The following is a 13,787-nucleotide window of genomic DNA, read 5'->3' as shown; positions in this document are numbered from 1 at the left end:
TTATTTGACATAGGTAACCACGCTTGTGGCATTATCCATCCTTGCATTGCATTGATGATTAGTTCTTGCATTCTGAAGGTATATTTGTAAAACCAAAAAGGTGTTATTACACAATTGCTACACTAGCGGAAGAACATGGACTTTTTTTTTTGAAAGAAGAACATGGACTCATGTTGTTGACCCTGCACTGTACCATGAAGACCGCACGTCCGTTACAGGACCAAACCATCCTAGCTAGCCGGTTAACCGTGCGCACATCCGGGGGCAGTTTGGGAAGGCGCAACCCATTCCTATGTGTATCTCTGCGTTTAAAAGGGCTAGAGCTAGGCCACACTGGTCATCAGAAGCTCAGAACCACCACGACTCGGGGACGAACGTGGTCCGGTGCTCTTCGTCTCCAAGTTTCTTGCACATTGGAGCCAAAGATGGCAAGGTCCGCCATGTCCGGGCTAGTGCTCCTGCTGCTCTGTGCAACCTGCAGGTTGGCGCTAGGAATCACCGATGGTAACGTCCTCATTTATCGTTTCTACCGCTACTCTTGCGTTGATGGATGTTTCTTGAGCTGCGCTGATGAGCTCGATGGTGTGGGTGGTCGCAGGGCTGCTGGCCAACGGCAACTTCGAGCGCGGGCCGCAGCCGTCGCAGCTGCGCGGGACGCAGGTGGTGGGCGCGTCGTCGATCCCGTCGTGGCGGACGTCGGGGTTCGTGGAGTACATCCCGTCGGGGCGGAAGCAGGGGGACATGGTGCTGGTCGTCCCCGAGGGCGCCTACGCCGTGCGCCTGGGCAACGAGGCGTCCATCGCGCAGCGCCTCCGCGGGGCCGTCCCCGGCGCGCGCTACAGCCTCACCTTCAGCGCGGCGAGGACGTGCGCGCAGGCGGAGCGCCTCAACGTGTCCGCGTCCGGCCAGTCCGGCGTGCTGGTCATGCAGACCATGTACAGCAGCAACGGCTGGGACTCCTACTCCTGGGCCTGGGACGCCACCGCCGACGAGGTCGAGGTCGTCGTCCACAACCCCGGTGTCACCGAGGACCCCGCCTGCGGCCCCCTCATCGACTCTGTCGCCATCAAGACCCTCACCCCGCCCCGCCGCACCAACAGTGAGCGCTCGTGCATTCTGTCCGTGTCATGGTTTAATTCCTTCCCTGCGCCGTGTAAGTAACATCGGTCGTGCTGATCTGTAGAGAACCTGGTGAAGAATGGTGATTTCGAGGAGGGGCCGTACATCATCCCCGGGACCAAGTGGGGGGTGCTGATCCCGTCGCGGATGGTGGACGAGCACTCGCCGCTGCCGGGTTGGATGGTGGAGTCGCTCAAGGCCGTCAAGTACATCGACAGCGACCACTTCGCGGTGCCGCGGGGGCGCCGGGCCGTGGAGCTGCTGGCGGGGAGGGAGAGCGCGATCGCACAGGTGATCCGCACCGTGCCGGGGAAGCAGTACGCGCTGTCCTTCAGCGTGGGCGACGCCAGCAACACGTGCCGCGGGTCGCTCATGGTGGAGGCCTACGCCGGCAGGGAGTCCACCAAGGTGCCGTACGAGTCGGCGGGGCAGGGCGGCGCCGCCAAGCGGGCCGTGCTCCCGTTCCGCGCCACGTCGTCTCGCACGCGCGTCGTCTTCTTCAGCTCCTTCTACAATACCATGACTGACGACATGAGCTCGCTCTGCGGGCCGGTGATCGACGACGTCGCCGTCGTCAGCGTGCGCGCCCGGCCGCCAAAGCGCCCCTAGAACGATAAGCTGGCTGGCCCTAGTGCGTTGTTGTTGCATCCGTGTTAATTAGACTGCTTAGGCGCTCAAATTGCTTATTGGGCTTGAATGTGCACTAAGGAATTCGTCGGAGAGGTGCCACACTCGGTATGTCACTAGCTGTTGGAAGACTAGCTGTTGAAAGACGTTAACTCTACCTCTGCCTTCTCTTGACTAAGAGCATCTTCATTTTGCATCTCGAGCGCCAAAAACCATTCTTCAACTGATAATGTAGACACAAAAAAAATAATTACATCTTGGTATTCAGAAGATGTAAAAGACAACACCTAAAAATGTAAATTTGCATCTTCACCTATCGAAGATGTAAAACCGGCGGCCGCGCATCAACTGCCCAACCGCTTTCATTTCCTTCCTTCCGCCCGCCACTAGCCGACCACCACTCTGGCCATGGACGACACCGACGACCCCGCCTTCTCCTCTACTGGTCTGACCCACCCCGCCGCGCCGCCATAGCTGCTGAGGAGCCGCCCATTTGAGTTCGTCCCGCCGCACTTCCACTGCCGCGCCACTCGCTCACAGCACCACGCCACCGCCGCCCTGTTGCTAGATCTGGCCGCTCCACCGCCGCCCGCCTCCAAATCGGCCTAATTGGCCGCTTCTCCGTCGCCGAATCGCCGCCGCATGATTTAAGCTCCCCCTGCCGCCACCGGATTCGAGCCGCATAGTCGCCTTCACGCCGCCGTCGTTTTTCCACCGCCAGACTCGACCTTCTTGTGCCGCACGGTCGTCGCCCCGCTGTGACCAATCCTCCGCTCGATTCACAACCGCGCCACCGACTATTCGAGCCCCCCTCCAGCCGCATTCGACCTCCCGGCTCTCGCCGCCGCCGCCGCTCCTCCCATCTCTTGGCACTCGGCCACCGACGCTTATGCCGACTAGTTGTACACAGCCACGCGGCCGACGATCGGTTTTACATATCCACTTTACATCATCTATCGAAATTGCTCTTTTACATCTTCAATATACAACATCTGTTGAAGTTGCCACTTTTTGAAGATGTGAAATGGCCTTTCTGGAGATGTATTTTTTACATCTCCAAATTTGCATCATCTATTGGAGATGCTCTAAGAGATGATCTTCTCTGAGCAATAATATGTCTCACCACATGTCTGAGGATATCTAGTTATGAGAAATAACACTAAGAGATAACTATTGTACACCATTTTTACTGTCTTACCTAGATTGCATGCACTACTGCAAAACTGGCTACTAGCGGCAGGTGCAAAATGCCTACTAGCGGTGGGCAAGGCGCCCGTTGCACCATGTCTTCCATTGATAAGTTGTTACTAGTGGTGGGCGTCGGTTCCTGCCCATCATTAGTAACTAAAATATAACAGTGACGAGCCCAAAACCTTTCACACCACTAGTATATTTTGATGTAGGGTGGAACCCTATATGACCGATCTTTCACGAAAGGAGCGGATCCCACGAAGAACATGAAGAACACGAAGGGAAATCACAAAGGGGAACACAAGAGAAACACTCAAACCAACAAGTATGATCACACATGTGCTAGATCCATGAACACAAAGGGAGATACATGATCCATGATCAACAAGGGACGATAGAAGGGGTAACCGGTTCTTCTCCGTGAGGAGGTCTTGATGGTCTTCTCCGCGAGGAGGTCTTCAATCCAATGTGGATCTTCTCCGTAGAGGGGCCGCGGTCTCTCTCGTGGAGTAGATCTAATGTGGATGAGCGAGGCTCTATCTCTCAAATGAGCTATCACAACGCTAACCCTAAAACGTAGGTAGGAGGAGACTATATATAGTCTAGGGGGCGAAAGGGTACATGGGCCTCAGCCTTTTACTGTGCGCAGACAGACGGGGCCGGACGTCCGGGCGTCGGGCCGGATGTCCGGGCCTTCGGGAGGACCCGGATGTCCGGGCCTTCGGGAGGACCCGGATGTCCGGGGCTGGGGCCGGATGTCCGGGCTGACGGGGCGTCTCTTCTGTCCTATGGATCGGTGGTGTCCGGATATTCGGGCGGGAGGCCGGATTTCTGGGTTGGGGCCGGATGTCTGGGCCGGTCGCCGGATGTCCGGGCCCTGTACACTTGGTCGATGGTCCGTTGCTGCAGGTGACACCTCCAGGGGCCGGATGTCCGGGGCCTGGGAGTTGTTCTTGACTCCTTCCGTCGGTTCTCTTCATCCATGAACTTGGCGGCTTGTCCGTCTTCACGTGCATCTTCGGGAGGGTCCTCTTGGTACCTAATCATGCACAACATCTCGGACTTAAGTAGTAGCCATGTCTTGAGAGGATCATATGTAATATCACTAAGGAGAGAAGTCACCTCGGTCTCGAGAGCTCTAGCTCTAGCTCGAGTCATAGGTCCTCTTGGCACTTCGTGAGACGATGGTAGGTCCATGGGGATGACCGTAGGATGCTCCGCATCATCTCCCCTCCCTTGGGGAAGATCCGACCTCGGATCGAAATCCTCATCACCATGGTAGGGCGAGAGATCTTTGTCGTTGAAGATGTCGCTCATGGAGTACTTGTCGCGTGGAATGTCGATCTTGTAGGCGCTGTTGTTGTAGCGTTCAAGCACCTTGAAGGGTCCATCCGATCGTGGTGGAAGTTTGGACTTGCGTTCATTGGGGAAGCGGTCCTTGCGAAGGTGTAGCCACATAAGGTCTCCAATGTTGAACACCATGGGGTGCTTGTTGATGTTGAGCTTGGTCGCAAGTCGTTGTACTTGGCACTCGATGGAGTGCCTTGTATCTTCATGCACCTTCTTGAGATGGTTCACACGTGCGCTTGCATCCATATTGATGCGCTCTTGTAGTGGTAGAGGGAGAATGTCCAAAGGGGACAATGGGTTGAAACCGTAGACGACCTCGAAGGGGGACTTGCCGGTAGTTGAGTGTCTTGCGCGGTTGTAGGCGAACTCGGCGATAGGTAGACACTCCTCCCACTCTTTGATGTTCTTCTTGATTAGCACTCGAAGTAGAGCGGAGAGTGTTCGGTTGGTCACCTTCGTTTGGCCGTCGGTTTGTGGATGGTACGCCATGGAGAAGAGTAGCTTAATTCCGAGCTTGGCGCATAGGGTCTTCCAAAAGTAACTCAAGAACTTGACATCATGGTCCGAGATAATCGTCTTTGGCACTCCATGTAGTCGTAAGATTTTCCTACAAAAGAGATTGGCAACATGTGAAGCATCGTCTATCTTGTTGCAAGGAATGAAATGTGCCATCTTAGAGAATCGGTCCACAACAACAAATACCGAATCCTTTCCATTTCTAGTTCTAGGTAATCGAAGTACAGAATCCATGCTAATATCTTCCCATGGTTGATATGGAATTGGGAGAGGCATGTAAAGGCCATGGGATTGAGCTTTAGACTTAGCTTTGCGACATGTAGAGCGTCGGTTGGTGAAGCGGTTGACGTCGCGAAACATCTTGGGCCAATAATAGTTCTTGGAGAGCGTAGCAAAAGTCTTATCGCGTCCGAAATGTCCCATTAGTCCTCCTCCATGAGATTCCTGCAAAAGCAACAAACGAAGAGAAGACCCAGGGATGTAAAGTTTGTTAGCTCTCATAAGATATCCATCTTTGATGTAATAGCGTTCCCAAGATGTATGTGTCAAACATTTGGCATAAGGAATAGCAAAAGTGGGATCATGCTCATAGAAGTCTTTTATGTGCTCAAACCAATGACATCCAATTCAAGTTGAGTAACAAGCATGCATATGCGGGAAAGAGCGTCCGCCACAACATTTTCCTTACCTTTGATGTACTTGATGACATATGGAAAAGACTCAATGAATTCACTCCATTTAGCATGACGCTTGTTCAACTTGGTTTGACCCTTAAGGTATTTAAGCGTTTCATGATCGGTATGAATGATAAATTCATGAGGGCGAAGATAATGTTCCCATTCATGCAAAACTCGCACTAAAGCATATAACTCTTTGTCATAGATGGGGTAATTGAGTTGCGCTCCGGAAAGTTTCTCACTAAAATAAGCTATGGGGCGCTTCTCTTGCGTTAACACACCTCCTATGCCATTACCACTAGCATCGCAATGAATCTCAAAGGGTTTGTCAAAGTTGGGTAATGCAAGCACGGGAGCATGAGTAAGCAAATTCTTAAGCTCATTGAAAGCGGTGTATTGGGATGGTCCCCAAACAAAAGGCGCATTTTTCTTGCTCAAGGCATGCAAAGGTGAAGCAATGGTGCTAAAGTCCTTCACAAATCTACGGTAAAAACCGGCTAAACCAAGGAAGCTACGCACTTGATGCAAGTTGGTTGGTTGTGGCCAAGTTTTAATACATTTATCTTAGAGTCATCAACATGAACACCCTTAGAGGAAACAACAAAACCCAAGAAAACAAGCTTATCAACGCCAAAAATGCACTTTTCCACGTTAGCATAGAGGTGCTCTTTTCGAAGAGTTTGCAAAATGGTTCGAACATGGGTGACATGATCTTTAAGAGATTTGCTATAAACAAGGATATCATCAAAGTAGACCACAACAAACTCACTAATGTAAGGGCGAAAGACATGATTCATAAGACGCGTAAAAGTACCCGGTGCTTCCGATAAACCCATATGCATGACTAACCACTCATACAAACCAAACATTGTTTTGAAGACGGTTTTCCATTCATCACCGTCTTATATGCAGATTTGATAGTAACCACTTTTAAGGTCAATTTTGGAAAATATAGTGGCACCACTAAGTTCATCAAGCATATCATGAAGGCGTGGAATGGGATACCTATAGCGAATGGTGATAGCATTGATAGGTCTACAATCGGAGCACATGTGAATGCTACCACCTCTTTTTGGCACAAGAATGACCGGAATGGCGCAAGGACTCAAACTTTCGCGCACATGTCGATGGTCTATGAGATGCTTTACTTTCCTTTGTATTTCTTTGGTTTCTTCGGGGTTGACGCGGTATGGAGCTTTGTTCGAAAGAGGTGCTCCGGGATGAGGTCGATGCGGTGCTCGATGCCTCGTAGTGGAGGTAGTCCCAGAGGTAGCTTGTTGGGGAAAACATCTTGGAATTCCTGTAAAAGAGAAGACAACACTAAAGGTAGAGTGTGAGAGGTGTTAGATTTTGGTGCGTCGTCCTTGCACAAAAGGATGTAGTGTATCACACTAGATGGGTTCTCACACACTTCTCTTATCTCACGTTTGGTGGCAAATAGAACTAGGTTCTTCTTTTCGCTCATCGTGGAGGCACTCAATTTGGGCTTGTGGCTCTCACTCTCTTTTTGGTGGTTTGCTCTCTCATTATTCTCTCCATGATGGGTGGCTTTCTTGTCGGTGATCACTTGGCTTGGAGACATAGGGCGAAGTACGTACTCCTTTCCTTTCATCTTGAAGATGTAGTGGTTCGTTCGGCCATTGTGGATGACACCTCTATCAAATTTCCATGGTCGACCAAGGAGAAGGTGTCAAACGGTCATTGGAACAACATCACACTCCAAAGTGTCTTCGTAAGATCCGATTTTGAAGGAGACTTGCACTCTATGCTCGACTTGAATAGTGTCAGAGTCGCTTAGCCATTGAACTTTGTAGGAATGTGGGTGCTTCGTCCTGGGCAATTGGAGCTTGGAGCAAAGTTCTTTACTTGCTAAGTTATGGCAACTCCCTCCATCGATGATGACCTTGACGGACCTTCCATTGATGCCGGCCTTGGTATGAAAGATATGGCATCTTTGGTCTTCTTCTTGGTGATGTTGAAGGGTCAAGACCTTGGAGACAACGAGAGTGGGACTTGAATCTTCATCACAAAAGACTTGTTCCTCTTCATCGTTCACTTGCCGGTGCATGGCGACTTGCTCAAGTGCTTCCGTTTCTCCTTCGCTCATGGAGTCGTATGTACCATCGTCGTTGAGAATCATGGTTCGCTTGTTGGTACACTCAAAGGATTTGTGGCCTCAGCCTCAGCATGTGAAGCATTTGAAGGAACTTGTCTTGACGGTCTCATCGGTTGGGGTAGATGATGATGAAGCTCTCGGCTTGAAGTTTCTTGTAGTAGGAGGATGACTTGGAGTTGTCAAAGTTTTCTTGTAACTCGACTTGTCGACGTTGCTTGTAGAAGGCTTGCTTGAGGTAGACGGTGTTGGAGTCGTTGAAGCTTGGGTGTTGGAGAAGCTGTATGACTTGGATGGGAACTTGGCATACTTGAAGTCTTCTTGCACTTGATGTTCCGCTTTGGTAGCTTGATGCACTAGCTCGATGAGGTTCGAGTATGGTTGGAAGTCAGCGATCTTCTTGATGGGATGATTGAGTCCATTCAAGAAACGTGCCATAGTTTGCTCATCATCTTCCATGACATTGGCTCGTATCATTGCAATCTCCATTTCCATGTAGTACTCTTCAACGCTCTTGGTTCCTTGCTTGAGTAGTTGGAGTTTCTTGAAGAGGTCGCGGTTGTAGTAGGTCGGCACGAAGCGTGTTCTCACGACATCCTTCATTTTCGCCCAAGTAGTGATGGGTGGTTCACCTTTTGCCTCTCGGCGTTAAATGACTTGTTCCCACCAAATGAGGACATAGTCTTGGAACTCAAGGGATACCATCGCAATCTTCTTCTCTTCTTCATAGTTGTGCAAGCGGAAGATTTTTTCGACCTTCAATGCCCATGAAAGGTACTCTTCGGGATCATTGCTTCCATTGAACTTGGGCATGGTGAACTTTAGCTTGCCATAGCATTGCTCTTCATTGTGTTCGGGTCGGGGATGATGACGTCCTTGACGAGGAGGATCGTCTCTCACAACTTGCTCTTGCCGTGGAGGATTTCCATTGTTTTCTTGCTATTGTTGAACTTGATGTTCTTGGTGAGCTTGTGGAGGAACTTGTAGAGCTTGACGTTGCACGCAAGCTTGATATATGCGTTCGTGAACTTCTTCGTGAAGTGCTTCTTCATGTTCACGAGCTTGCCGGCCTCGGTTGGCTACGACTCGACTTGATTCTCAGAGGGCACGTTGCGCCTCAAGTGCTTGAGCTTCTCGTAATTGTTGCTCTTGATGTTGTGCCTCGGCATCTTGTGCTTCTTGGTGTAGACGCGCTCACTCTTCCTCTTTGTGTTGGCGTTGTCGTTGTCGTTCTTGTGCTTGCACAAAGATAGCTTGGTTTTGACAATGTCATTGTTCTTGAGAGTTGTTGTCGTGTAGAGGGTTGCGGTTGGCTTGACGATCTTGGCGCGTGGCATGACAAAGAGTATTTGATGTCAATGTACTTGAGCCGGAGATGGTGTAGTCGAAGTGTTGACTTGAGCGGCTCCATCTTGATGAGGACGAAGTGGAAGAAGAGCAGTTGAGCAACAAAGCACGGATCTCGTCCATTCTTGCATCATTCTCTTGCTTGTGGTCGAAGTAGTCTCTTGTACGTTGCTCGGAAAGTCGCAAGTCGGTGACGAGGTTGTCGATGAGTTCACTCATTGCTTGTTGCTCTTGATGCAAAACACGTTGTGCACCAAAGAGGTGGCTCTTTGTGACATAGGAGTTCATGTCGTCGTCTTGCCCGATGAAGAGTGAGTTGGTAGAAGTACTTGGCATATCCATCATTCCAAACAAATATGTGAGTGGGAGAAGGATAAGAACTTATACCAAATGTACCTTGACCGATGTTGAGGATGGATCAAAGATCACTCCAATGTGGAACAAGGAAATATCACAATTAGTACCAATTCTTGTCGGTTTCTCACACCTACACAAGTAAAAGCTTATGGTGGAGCTCGGTTAGGATGGTGGCATAAAATTTGATGCAATTGTTAGTGAGCTTCAATAATGTTGGAAAAGATTCGCAAGTTTGCAATGCAACATGTAGACCAAGCAAAATATGGTACACGGAAACACACACGCAAAGAGATAAGTGGGGTCGTGCAACCAAGGCTGAGCCAAAATATGGAATCCACGAAAATGCTCTTGATGCACAACACTAGAGAGATGCTAGCACGATTGCACAATAGGCGGATACAAGACTTGTGCACAACCTACTAAGCAAAAATACAACGACTTCTATCCCAAGTATGCTATATGTATGGTGTTCCGATGATATGATCCAAGATGATCTAGTACGACAATCTTAATGTTGTATGATGCTATGGTTCTTGCTTAAAAGCTCTTTGCTTATCTTTCCCTTTTGCTTAAAATCTTGTTTGGCTCTTTGTGTTTGAGCTCTTTTCTCATGCAATGCTTCACGAACCAAGATAGCAATTGTGTATGCGATGACAACTTTGTGACATAAGAGATGATACCAAGATATGCACCAATGACATATGTATGCTATGGGAAGTATGATCACTACTGTGCACAAGTCACGTTGCGGCAATACTCAAAGGCTAGTCTCGATGGGTAAGCGACGCAAAAGAGTAAGGCTATGATGGCTATCAATGTAATTGCAAGAATGATGTATCACTATACCAAGATGAGGTTACCGCTTCTTGCTTACGGTATGGTTTCAAAATGGTGTAGTGGCTGTTGTTGATGACGCGTCCGTGGCGAAGATGAGTGGCGGTGATGTTGATGTCGAACCAAAATAGCCGAAACACAATAGGACATGGAATCACAACTCAAATTCTCAGAGCAAAATGTGACAAAATTGTCGGAGTTAGTAGTGGTAAGCGATGGTTGTGTATGTGGTATATGGTGGTGCTATACGGAAGTGGTGGTGGTATGCGGAAGTGTATGTGGGCACCGGAACAAAATTTGGCGAAATTTGGACGGGAAACGGTGCAGTGGATGGAAGTGATGCTGCCAGGTGCCGGATGTCCGGGCTTGGTGGCTGGATGTCCGGGTGGCCGGATGTCCGGGTTGTCGGGCAGGATGTCCGGGCTCTGGATCCATGGACGAACTCAAAGATCTTCGTGTGGAGAGGTCAAATCCGGGCAAAATTCGAGGAAATTTGTGGATGGAAATTGGGGAATAGATGATGGAAAGCTAGATCTACCTGCAACACATGAAATATGTGGATCAAATCCAACAAAACTTCATCACACCAACAAATCACAAAAACAATTGTGGCTTTTTTGTGGGGAATTTTCGAATTAGGAACAGAATCAACAAAACAAGGCTAGAAACACAACGGGGAGGCTCTGAAATCGTGATGAACGTGGCTCTAGATACCAAGATGATGTAGGGTGGAACCCTATATGGCCGATCTTTCACGAAAGGAGCGGATCCCGCGAAGAACACGAGGGGAAACACGAGGGGAAAGCACAAAGGGGAACACAAGAGAAACACTCAAACCAACAAGTATGATCACACATGTGCTAGATCCATGAACACAAACGGAGATATATGATCCATGATCAACAAGGGACGATACAAGGGGTAACCGGTTCTTCTCCATGAGGAGGTCTTGATGGTCTTCTCCGCGAGGAGGTCTTGAATCCAACATGGATCTTCTCCGTAGAGGGGCCGCGGTCTCTCTTGTGGAGTAGATCCGATATGGATGAGCGAGGCTCTATCTCTCAAATGAGCTATCACAACGCTAACCCTAAAACGTAGGTAGGAGGAGAGTATATATAGTCTAGGGGGAGAAAGGGTACATGGGCCTCGACCCTTTACTATGCGCAGATAGACGGGGTCAGACGTACGGGCGTCGGGCCGGATGTCCGGGCCTTCGGGAGGACCCGGATGTCCAGGGATGGGGCCGGATGTCCGGGCTGACGGGGCATCTCTTTTGTCCTCTGGATCGGTGGTGTCCGGATATCCGGGCAGGAGGCCGGATTTCCGGGTTGGGGCCGGATGTCCGGGCCGGTCGCCGGATGTCTGGGCCCTGTAGACTTGGTCGTTGGTCTGTTGCTGCAGGTGACACCTCCAGGGGCCGGATGTCCGGGGTCATGGCCGGATGTCCGGGGCCCGGGAGTTGTTCTTGACTCCTTCCGTCGGTTCTCTTCATCCATGAACTTGGCGGCTTGTCCGTCTTCACGTTCATCTTCGGGAGGGTCCTCTTGGTACCTAATCATGCACAACATCTCGGACTTAGGTAGTAGCCATGTCTCGAGAGGATCATATGTAATATCACTAAGGAGAGAAGTCACCTCGATCTCAAGAGCTCTAGCTCTAGCTCGAGTCATAGGTCCTCTTCGCACTTCATGAGACGATGGTAGGTCCATGGGGATGACCGTAGGATGCTCCGCATCATATTTTTTTATCATTTTTGAAAAAATGTGGCTCCTCTAGTTTCCTCCTTGACGGAGAAAAGGTGAGGGATGCGGCAACCAACTCGCGACAGTTTTCAATAATTCAAAAAGAAGAGAGGAAGGAGAGGGTGGCGGTGATGATGTCATTGCCGTTCTCGATCCGATGGAGATGGACGACATTGGCCACCACAGGCACAACATCCCCGCGCTCCCCCCATGCAGCCCATCTGCAAGGATAGTTGGCAAGGGACAGCGGCATATAGTCCCCTCGAGCTCGTGGATGGGGAGAACCTCCATGGAGTACGTGTCGTCGGACCCTGCCGTCGGTCTCCCTCTAGCTCGGGCAGGCGTCCGCGGGAGTATAGTTGTAGGGCATGCATAGATCGTTTGGAGCTCAAGCTGATTGACTGGATGAGAGGGGGAAGAGCTCATTCGTGACAATGGTGTGTGCGTGTTATACTGTTATTGGGAGAGAGAGAGAGAGAGAGGAGAAGAGATGATTTGTGGGTGCACGTTGGGTGTGCACAGTGGATGAGAGACACCTCATCAATTCAAGGTAAGGTCGCATCGTCCAATCACAAGGCAGCATTTTAGCTCGTCAGATTGCCCAAGTACTAGTGTCAAGTAACTTGTACTATACGACTTTTCCATTCTTATCATATTCTCACTATTGCCCAAGCTGCTGTTGCTACTGGTATTGGTGTCTACCTCTCCTTGCCGCAGGATCAGATGGAAGTTAATGTACAGATTCAAGCCTCTGCTATTATCACAAATTCTCCTTTGCAAGCTGAAGCTTTGGCCCTTCTTTTAGCTGGTCAAGTGGCCAAAAGGCTATGCATTTCTCATCCCACTTTTCTTACTAACAATCTGTCTTTGGCGTCATGGGCGGCTAGCCGAAAGATTAAGGAATCTACTACTCCTTGGACTATTAGAAAAGTTTTGGCTGATTTCTTCTGCTACTCCTCAGATCTTCAGTGCCATGTGTTTCACATCTCTAGGGAGATCAATGATATTGCTCACAATGTAGCTCACCAGGTTCTAAGATCAGTGGTTGAACCTGACATATGTTGTTTCGCTTTAGCTCATCGGAATATGACTTGCCCTGTAGTTTCTCTTCTCTCTAATTTCCAATTTCAGGGCTTTGTAATTCATGTTGTACGTTGTTACTAAGCTGAAATGAAAAGGTTCGGTCTGATTTTAGAAGCTTCCATAATTTTTTCTTTTGTGATTTTTGTTGATTTTCATCAGTTTTCTTTGTTTCATTCTTTTGTTTTCTTTGTTTTTCTTCATTTTTATTGATCTTTTTGTCTTTTTTGAGTACATATCGATTTTTTCAATACACGTTTTACATTTGTTTATAGATGTGTAACATTTTTTTATACACGTTGAACATTCTCAAATACACCTTGAATGTTTTTTCAAATAAATGTTAAACATTTTGAAGTATGCATTGAACATTCTTTGGATCTGCACAATCATTTTTTTACATTGTATAAAGTATTTTAAAATGGTACGATCATTTTCTTGGAACGGCCGAACATTTTCTCTAAATGTTAGAAACGTTTTTTAATGGTACGCAACATTTGTTTAAATTACGAAAACATTTTTTTACTTTGCACAATTTTTAGTAGAAATGTTCTGAATATATTTTTGAAACACGTACAATTGTTTTGCAATGGCACGAACCAATTCTTTTGAATTACATGGACATTTATATGCTATCAACATTTTTAAAAGTTGCACGACATTTTTCTAACATAACATTGACATTTTTTGAATGACAGGTGAATATATTTCGAAATGTATACGAAAAAATGAACAAAAATTGCGCGTGCCTACATGCGTAGCTTGACAAGCGTAGTGTGTGGTTGATGTCTTGAATATGGGCCCATCCCATTTAATTAGCGTAAGTGGCGGCGC

The 13,787-nt window shown here is 48.6% G+C and overlaps 1 protein-coding gene across 1 annotated transcript; it reads left to right on the top strand.

Annotated features, from left to right (window-relative positions):
* Positions 1-318: 318 nt before the first annotated feature.
* On the top strand, positions 319-1,942 carry LOC123130553 (uncharacterized). Its single transcript, XM_044550426.1, has 3 exons — positions 319-504; positions 599-1,099; positions 1,184-1,942. The coding sequence occupies exons 1-3, from the start codon at positions 426-428 to the stop codon at positions 1,726-1,728; spliced, it is 1,125 nt and encodes a 374-aa protein (XP_044406361.1). The 5' UTR covers positions 319-425; the 3' UTR covers positions 1,729-1,942.
* The last annotated feature ends 11,845 nt before the right edge of the window (positions 1,943-13,787 follow it).

The sequence above is a fragment of the Triticum aestivum genome, chromosome 6A (assembly GCF_018294505.1).
Source record: "Triticum aestivum cultivar Chinese Spring chromosome 6A, IWGSC CS RefSeq v2.1, whole genome shotgun sequence".
Taxonomy (NCBI): Eukaryota; Viridiplantae; Streptophyta; class Magnoliopsida; order Poales; family Poaceae; genus Triticum; species Triticum aestivum.
The sequence above is the reverse complement of the archived record's forward strand: the minus strand, read 5'-3'. Positions and strand labels throughout refer to the sequence as shown.

Coding starts and splice junctions, on each gene's coding strand:
- LOC123130553 (XM_044550426.1), top strand. CDS start 426: ATGGCAAGGTCCGCCATGTCCGGGCTAGTGCTCCTGCTGCTCTGTGCA. Junction 505..598: donor GGCGCTAGGAATCACCGATG/GTAACGTCCTCA, acceptor GGGTGGTCGCAG/GGCTGCTGGCCAACGGCAAC. Junction 1,100..1,183: donor CCCGCCCCGCCGCACCAACA/GTGAGCGCTCGT, acceptor GCTGATCTGTAG/AGAACCTGGTGAAGAATGGT.